At 39.9% G+C, this 9,781-nt stretch overlaps 1 protein-coding gene across 1 annotated transcript; it reads right to left on the reverse strand.

Annotated features, from left to right (window-relative positions):
* Window positions 1-6,764: 6,764 nt before the first annotated feature.
* Window positions 6,765-9,332, reverse strand: wnt11f2 (wnt 11, family member 2). Its single transcript, XM_021623196.2, has 5 exons — window positions 9,139-9,332; window positions 8,727-8,962; window positions 8,331-8,608; window positions 7,834-8,126; window positions 6,765-7,688 (listed from the first exon to the last, which is right to left on the reverse strand). The coding sequence occupies exons 1-5, from the start codon at window positions 9,210-9,212 to the stop codon at window positions 7,514-7,516; spliced, it is 1,056 nt and encodes a 351-aa protein (XP_021478871.2). The 5' UTR covers window positions 9,213-9,332; the 3' UTR covers window positions 6,765-7,513.
* Window positions 9,333-9,781: the final 449 nt, after the last annotated feature.

The raw sequence follows: 9,781 nt of genomic DNA on the forward strand, positions 1-9,781 counted from the left end.
CCCTGCTGAAGAAAAGCAGGCCCAAACCATGATGCTGCCACCACCATGTTTGACAGTGGGGATGGTGTGTTCAGCTGTGTTGCTTTTACGCCAAACATAACGTTTTGCATTGTTGCCAAAAAGTTCCATTTTGGTTTCATCTGACCAGAGCACCTTCTTCCACATGTTTGGTGTGTCTCCCAGGTGACTTGTGGCAAACTTTAAACGACACTTTTTATGGATATCTTTAAGAAATGGCTTTCTTCTTGCCACTCTTCCATAAAGGCCAGATTTGTGCAATATACGAATGATTGTTGTCCTATGGACAGAGTCTCCCACCTCAGCTGTAGATCTCTGCAGTTCATCGAGAGTGATCATGGGCCTCTTGGCTGCGTTTCTGATCAGTCTTCTCCTTGTATGAGCTGAAAGTTTAGAGGGACGGCCAGGTCTTGGTAGATTTGCAGTGGTCTGATACTCCTTCCATTTCAATATTATCGCTTGCACAGTGCTCCTTGTGATGTTTAAAGCTTGGGAAATCTTTTTGTATCCAAATCCGGCTTTAAACTTCTTTACAACAGTATCTCGGACCTGCCTGGTGTGTTCCTTGTTCTTCATGATGCTCTCTGCGCTTTTAACGGACCTCTGAGACTATCACAGTGCAGGTTCATTTATACAGAGACTTGATTACACACAGGTGGATTGTATTTATCATCATTAGTCATTTAGGTCAACATTGGATCATTCAGAGATCCTCACTGAACTTCTGGAGAGAGTTTGCTGCACTGAAAGTAAAGGGGCTGAATAATTTTGCACGCCCAATTTTTCAGTTTTTGATTTGTTAAAAAAGTTTGAAATATCCAATAAATGTCGTTCCACTTCATGATTGTGTCCCACTTGTTGTTGATTCTTCACAAAAAAATACAGTTTTCTATATTTATGTTTGAAGCCTGAAATGTGGCAAAAGGTCGCAAAGTTCAAGGGGCCGAATACTTTCGCAAGGCACTGTATCTCTGAAGATAGTGTGGTAGGATGTAGGTCATTACTTGGATACTCCAACGCTGCACACCTCATTGTGTTTCTTAATGAAATTGAGTTGGCCTGTTGAGTATTTATTTTCAGCATGCAGGTGGAAGGTGTACAATCACCATCCCCATGAGCGTGCCACCTTCCTTCTGGCCATGGATGAGGCATGCGACAACATCAATGCAGACCAATGTCAAGCTTGGATTCGCCATGCGAAACGGTTTTTCCCGCGGTGCATGAACAATGAGGACATTCACTGTGATGTGGATGAGAATTTATGGGTGAATGCTCAAGACAGGCTGGATGCAAACCTGTGCTAAATGTTATGTTTTATTTTCATTCATTTAATTTCTTGCATTTGATTACAGACAGTACACCTTTGTTTTTTTTGCATGAATAATTGTAGAGGATGTCTTCATTGATCACACCTTTGACTACACATTGGATAGATATTACAGATATCATACATTTTCTGTCAGTTTTGTTGGGTAATGTAAGTGCATTGCCTAATGTGAAAACTGTGTAATCTATTGTAATTGACTGCACTGTAGCATATTACTTCCAGCACTTCGAAGGGCGATTTGAAACACGTATCTTGCATTGTTTGCTATTGGATTAACTTAAAGGAGGATTATTTAAGATACTGTTTGAAGAGTTAGGGTTTTAGATGTTTTCTGGAGATGGGCAGGGGCTCTGCTGTCATAGCTTCAGAGGGAATCTGGTTCCACCATTTGGGTGCCAGGACAGAAAAGAGCTTGGACAGGGATGGGGGCTGGGAGGGCCATGAGACTTGAGGTGGCAGAACGGAGTGCTCGGGTTGGGGTGTATAGGGTTTAATCATAGCCTGAAGGTAGGGAAGGGCAGTTCATCTTGCTATTCCGTAGGTAAGCACCATGGTCTTGTAGAGGATGCGAGCTTTGACTTGAGGCCAGTTGAGTTTGCGGAGGAGCGGGGTGACATGAGAAAACTTGGGAAGGTTGAAAACCAGACGGTCTGCTGCATTCTGGATAAGTTGCAGGGGTTTGATGGCACAAGCGGGGAGCCCAGCCAACAGCGAGTTGCAGTGGTCCGTCTTGTCGAGGTTGAGCTTGAGGTGGTAGGCTGACATCCAAGTTGAGATATCTGCCAGGCACGCAGAAATACGTGTTGCCATCATGGAAGGAGAAAAGTTGGTAATTTGTGCCTACCCAAAAAAGGGGTTAAATATGTGTATAAAAAACAAATAATTTTTCCTGAGCTTTCTTATATCTCCTAGATATAGGACAAACACTTCAAAACCTTGTTTCTTATGATATTTCTTTTACTGTCTTTTTTGCCATTTATGCATGTGTTATTCAATGAGTTTTTCTGGGCCAAACTCAATATTTGACCAATAGCTTAGACTTTTTGAAATGAAAATGACTAAATGGTGAGCCTATTATCTGATGTATTGGTAACTAAATGAAATGTTCTCATGGTATTTCACGGAAAGCATTGATTTTGCAAAAATGACTCAGTGGTGAAAAATGTGTGAAACGCCAATGAATGCACAATCAAAAGTTCTGAACATAAGATAGGGGCCATTCCAAGTGTTATCAGTTTAGAGTTTTGTACTTATAGTTTTGAAAACATACCACTTACAGTACATCAGAAAAATGCGCAAAAGTAATTGAAAAAAACTGTATGTAGTTCTCAAAATTTGTAGTAGACAAACCAGTTGAAAATCTCTAGGTTTACCAAACAGTTAAGTTATTATCAATTAGCAGTTGGATGAATTAATAGTAAAATGCATGTTATGAGTTTTGTACTAAGTGTTGTGAAAATGTACCGCATACTTGAAAATCGCATCTAGCAATTGAAAATAATAGAAAAAAAAGTTAACTCCTGAATTATGTTACCCCCCAAAAAATCTAAACTAGGTAAAACTGGTCAATTTGCTGTGTACCTTTCAATATAATGCTGGGTCACTCATACTCCCTTCTATTCTCATACTCTCTGCTCCATAACATCACTGAAAATACTCCCATATACAGTAGGTACAGTTTAAAACATTCTCTCATCTGTCGTTTTAAACTCAAACTTCTGATGTCAAAGTTTAAACACTGAGGTAAACACTAATGCTCAGGCACTATTTAAAATCAAATAAAATACGGTCACACTTTATTTGGATAGTCCCATATAGCTGATTTACAGATGGCCATACTATCAACAAACTATATGTTGATAAGCAACTGCATGCTAAGGTTACGGTTAGTGGTAGGGTTAGGTTTAGAAGAAAGGTTAGGGTAAGGGTTAAGATTGGGATTAGTGTTAAGTTTAGGGTTATGATAAGAGTTAAGGTTAGGGTTAGTGCTAAGGTTAATGGATATATGGCTGACAGATATTTGACATCTAAAAACCACAATCTACTTGGGACTATCCAAATGAAGTGTTACCAAAATTACAAATAAAAGCTTATTCAGATTCATAAGGGTTCTATGTAGAACACATCTTGCAATCCAAAGAATCATCAAATAACTCTTTCTTACAAAAAGAGTTATTCAAATGAAAAGTGTAGGGCTAGACTAGAGTGTAGGGTTAGGAGATAAACTGAATTTAAATCTCAAATTGTGTTAGTGGTAACTATATCTACCGCACTCTTCAAACAAAGATAAAAAAGGTATGGTCTCTGTATATCAATTTCTGTCCTCTGGGAGGAAATAAGGGATTCCGAGTGCACCATTTCCTTAAACATTAGACTATAAACAAAGCTCTAAGAGGGCAATTAATCTACTGGTTCCATGGCCTATGTTTTGCTTTTGGAAAGTGGTCCTCTGGATGTCCCATGGAGATGAAATACGTTTTTTTTAACAGTCAATGTGTCATGGAATAGTGAAGTCCATAGCAGAAAATGTGCAACATGTCCTTCTCAGCCCCCCCCCCCCCCCCCCCCCCCCCCACATAGAGTAAGCTGAGCTAATTAGGCTGTATGTCTGCCCTATAGCTCCCCTACTGCAGTCTATAGAATGATATTGAATTTTAACCAAAAATTGCATGCTGTTTTGCTTTTGACATCTACAAATGTAATACTCAAAAATAACAATGTTTTTATGCAATTAGCTCCACAACAAGGCAGGCTGAAACATGTGTATTTCGGAGGCAACAAGAACTGAACCACCTGTTTTTTTGTAATTAGTTTCCATGGCTGCACGGGAGGGTTTTAAAACATGTGAAAGACTAACAGCCCTAATGTAAATAGTTGTATAGTGGAGCTATGTGTTGCCACCATCAATCATATCCAAAATTCTCCAACACAGACAGAAACCTTTATATTTAGTGACCACTGACCAATTCCATATCATTTTGTTTTACAGTTTTTATGCAGTTTTCTTGTTGATAATATTAATCAATCTTTACCACCAATAATGATGAGGATATAATGGTATGTGCCCATATGTATGTGGATCATGACCTTTTAAAGAGGCAATCAGCAGTTTAGAAATGCTTCCATAGCTCCTATAGAGATCTATGGATGCAAGGACTGATCAAAATCATAGTTTTAATAACAATGTTTTGAGACAATATAGTGTTTGTTTACATTTACTTTGTTTACAAACTTTGGAGTAAAACAAGATTATATTTTGGGTTCTGATGTGGTACGACAGTTAAACTAAGCTCATGAGGCATTTCTAAGTTATATTCTTAAGCAATTCATAAGTTTAAAAAATGGATCTTAGCAACTGCAAATTACCCCTTTAAAATGATTACCAGTTGAATCCCTTTTGGACTGAACACAGTTGGGAGGGCTTGTGTGCATTCCAAGCATATTCACACCAGGTTCTGAATCAACATGGGGGACGTTTACAGTTGGATGTCAACTCTTTAGTTATCTCAAACACTGGAACTCCATGCTTCAGGCACATTTAGAAAACGTGTCTGTGGAATTGACTGAAACGTCATTAAGTTGCTTTAAATATTTCAGAAATTGAAGTACCACGATTGAACTTTTAGCTAACTGTGGATGGTATAAACAGTGCGAGCTTTAAATTCAGTGGAATTAATGAAAGTGTGGATTTGTTATTGTGTCAAGTTACTACAGCCTCTGCTGCATAAATAGTACAGTTACTATTGCTTTGCCCAAAGAAAAATGAGGTCTACAAGTTTGGCAGCACCTGCCACAGGCAGTCTCATTTGATACACAGATGGTTAAAACTTAACAGGACACATTGTGTGTCGTTTTTTAAATAAAATAAATATACAATTGCACTTATCTATAGTTCAAGTCGGAGATGAACATACACCTTAGCCAAATACATTTCAACTTAGTTTTTCACAATTCCTGATATTTAATCCTAGTAAAAATTCCCTGTCTTACGTCATTTAGGATCACCACTTAATTTTAAGAATGTGAAATGTCAGAATAATAGTAGAGAGAATTATTTATTTCAGTTTTTATTTCTTTCATTACAGTGGGTCAGAAGTTTATATACAGTCAATTAGTATTTGGTAGCATTGCCTTTAAATAGTTTAACTTGGGTAAAATGTTTTGGGTAGCCTTCCACAAGCTTCCCACAATAAGTTGGGTGAATTTTGGCCCATTCCTCCTGACAGAGCTGGTGTAACTGAATCAGGTTTGCAGGCCTCCTTGCTCGCACACCTTTTTCAGTTCTGCCCACAAATTTTGTATGGGATTGAGGTCAGGGCTTTGTTATGGCCACTCCAATACCTTGACTTTGTTGTCCTTGAGCCATTTTGCCACAACTTTGGAAGTATTCTTGGGGTCATTGTCCAGTTGGAAGACCCATTTGCAACCAAACATAAAAAACTTCCTGACTGATGTCTTTAGATGTGCTTCAATATATCCACAGAATTTTACTACCTCATGATGCCATCTATTTTGTGAAGTGCACCAGTCCCTCCTGCAGCAAAGCACCCCAACAACATGATGCTGCCAACCCGTGCTTCACGGTTGGGATGGTGTTCTTCGGTTTGCAAGCATCCCCCTTTTTCATCCAAACAGAAACAACGGTCATTATGGCCGAACAGTTCTATTTTTGTTTCATCAACCAGATGACATTTCACCAGAAAGTACGATCGTTGTCCCCATGTGCAGTTGCAAACCGTAGTCTGGCTTTTTTATGGCGGTTTTGGAGCAGTGGCTTCTTCCTTGCTGAGCGGCCTTTCAGTTTATGTCGATATAGGACTCGTTTTAGTGTGGATATAGATACTTTGTACCTGTTTCCTCCAGCATCTTCACAAGGTCCTTTGCTGTTGTTCAGGAATTGATTTGCACTTTTCGCACCAAAGTACGTTCATCTCTAGGAGACAGAACGTGTCTCCTTCCTGAGAGGTATGACGGCTGCTTGGTCCCATGGTGTTTATACCTGTGTACTATTGTTTGTACAGATGAACGTGGTACCTTCAGGCGTTTGGACATTTCTCACAAGGATGAACCAGACTTGTGGGGGTCTACAATTTTTTTTCTGAGGTCTTGGCTGATTTCTTTTGATTTTCCTATGATGTCAAGCAAAGAGGCACTGAGTTTGAAGGTAGGCCTTGAAATACATCCACATGTACACTTCCAATTGACTCAAATTATGCCTATTAGGCTATCAGAAGCTTCTAAAGCGATGACGTCATTTTCTGGAATTTTCCAAGTTGTTTAAAGCTGTGGCACAGTCAACTTAGTGTATGTAAATTTCTGACCCACTGGAATTGTGATACAGTGAATTATAAGTGAAATAATCTGTCTGTAAAGAATTGTTGGAAAAGTTACTTGCGTCATGCACAAAGTAGATGTCCTAACCAACTTGCCAAAACTATAGTTTGTTAACAAGAAATCTGTGGAGTTGTTGAAAAATGATTTTTTAATGACTCCAACCTAAGTGTATGTAAACGTCCAACTTCAACTGTACATCAACATGCCCAATATAATCATAAACAACGAAAAATACAACTCAAACTGTTGATAATATGTGCTGCATGCCTATGATCAGAATATCCCTAAACTGAGTAGTATGGCATTAACCCTGTGTGACTAAAATGGACATAGGATCAATCAGCTATTCTGCCTCTTATTTGCAATTTCGTTAACGTGTAAGATGTAAAATTGTTAAAAGCTTTTCATTATCAGTTGGAAATCTTAAAGCTGACTGGCCAATTCGCATTTGGGGAAGCTTCTGGGAAGTCTTTGTTGTGATTCACTTACTTTGTCATCTATTCAACTTGTCCTATTGCGGAACATTTTACTAATCAAACTCAAATAGCCTACAGCTCCCAATCAATCACATTTGCTCTTCAAGTAACACAATCTTCTTCACAGTAGTGCCCTCCAGTCTCTTTAAAACAGCTAACGGAGTCCAGATCATCTGTTTATCTTTGGTAGTGTCTGTGAGTTGCTCTTCTTGTTTTTCATTGCACTTAGCCTGTAGGCTATGTAGTAGCACAGAGGCACACAGGAGTTAGGTCAGGTGACTGCTGGGTCTGCACGACTCGACAAGATGATGGTGGTGAAAATAGTGCTTCATGTTCACTCACATGTCTCTGGGAAAGTTCATTTGCATATATATCTCTCCACTGTCCTTTCGCACCTCTTGCAGGTGACATAGCAGCACCAGTGGTACTTGCACTGGCATCTCTCCACAATCCTCTCAGTGTAGGCATTGTAGCCACGACCACAGCACATGAGATTGCAACTCCCACTGTCATTGGATGTCTTATTGCATTGTCTGGAGACAAAAAAAAATGTGTTCCAATCAATAAACAACAATATAAAACTCTTATGAATGAGGATCAACATTAGACCTTCAAGGTGTCAAAGGTAGAGTAAAAATCACAATTTCCACTGAAACATTGAGAGAAACACAAACATACCTGTCCTGTGTGCCGAGTGAGCCATGCTTCTCATTGTGTGTGCAGTAATCCGGAGAGCTGACCAGGTAGACCAACTCACTCTCTCTCACTGGTCGAACGTTCAACTCTCTGGGGACCAACTGCTTCCTTGTCCCAACATGACGATGGATCACCTTCGTGGCAGACAGGTACTTGGATTTGAGATCCATGGCAATGTGGTTAATATCATGGAGGCCCTTCCAACATGTTTTGACAGAGCAGGACCCGGACACCCCGTGGCATTTGCATTTTGTCTCTTGAGCATCAATAAGTGCCTGAAAGTATAGCAGAAATTATATTAGGATATAAAAATGTGTTGCCACGTTTTGCAGATGTTAATAATGTTGTGTTGTTTATGATGTAAAAAAAAACTGTCAAAAAGCCAATGCCACTGTTAAAAACAATGACACAATAACTCGTGCGTAATTACCCATGCATCAATATGTATATTTCATGTCAATGTGAGATTAGATCATTACCTGTCTTCCAACTGCATTGTTGTGCAAGTGCATGAGTCTGAACGCCTGAGAGCCAGTTCTGCTGTTTCTCATCGGTGCATCAGAAAAGGCAGATCCCATTTGGAGACCGTAGCGCAGGTTATCACCGCATCCTCCCCATATGAAGTCGGGCCCGGCCTGTTCAGCAGGGGCTGGGGCGCACGAGCAACTGGGGAGCTCTCCAGACGAGCAGGCTCTGGCAATGGAGTGACTCACTAAAGCAGCCGCTAGCGAAAACACAAATGCGGACTCCCTGGTGCCTGCAATAGAGCACAGCCAACAGATAAATCAATGCAAATCACAACCAATCACAGAAGTTTACAGGCCACATGATATACTCCAATTTCTAAGATACTTTTTAAAGTGTCTTTAGCCTACCTTTTGCCAAATCTGGTGTAAAACGAGGGGCTTTTTCAACAGATGAACAGTTCCATCGCATGTCATTGAAGGTGTTCTGACAGGTATTTTTGGTCAACTTGGCGGCTTGGACAATACTGTGCATCAGCTCGAGGTTTCTCCGGCAAAGTTGCGATTGATCAGGTGCCAACCAATCTAGTAGTTTGCAATGATGAGTTTGATTCCAGCCTACAGAGCTCCCCTTTACAGTAAGTCCACTGCAAAGGTAAAAATAACAACATTGAATGAGGCAATCAGCTATTTCATATGGTAATCAGCTATTTCATATAGCATAGGCCTATTAAAAGAACAAAAATATGTCAGTAAACAAAGTAGCATAGGCATCTGAATAGACCCATAGCTACATACAAATAAAATAGTAAGGAATACTTACAGCCAATATATAGCAGCACAACAGTTCGCGTTCACGATAAATGTCACTAGAAATAAATCCATGCCGCATTTCATTGTAAAAAAGAAATAGTAAATCCTCTGCCTAAAATAAAAGTATAGCTCCAAACGATTCCTTGAGTATCCAGTGATTGTTTTCAGTTTGCCTCTGCGGTCTGGAATGGGGTCAGGCGGTATGCCTATGCTGCAAGCCACTGGTGGTGTGATCTCAACTCCAGGGAGTCTTATGTCGCCGCCACGATAGCCACGCCTCATTCAATTGGCGATTTGTGAATGACAAAGGCTGAAGAACATACGCACACCGAGGTACTTTTTGCAGGTGCTGGAGTTGTAAGTGAATTTATGGAAAATAAAAAGGAAAACGCCGCACACCGCTGCTCATGCTCCCAGGTGATTTATTTTGTGAATGAACCATGGAATGAACACAGGCACACGGATCCAACTCGAATTATGGAGATGAGATTGTTACATAGGCCTATTAGAAATCCGATGCATCCTATGCGTTTCAAAAGATTTCCATTAATGTGCCATTAATCATGATTGATTAAAAGAGAGCCATCCAAAGTGTTAGACATGTAGGCTAAAGCGGGATACATTCATGAATTGATATTCAACACTTAAATTAA

The sequence above is a fragment of the Oncorhynchus mykiss genome, chromosome 12 (genome assembly GCF_013265735.2).
Source record: "Oncorhynchus mykiss isolate Arlee chromosome 12, USDA_OmykA_1.1, whole genome shotgun sequence".
Lineage (NCBI taxonomy): Eukaryota > Metazoa > Chordata > Actinopteri > Salmoniformes > Salmonidae > Oncorhynchus > Oncorhynchus mykiss.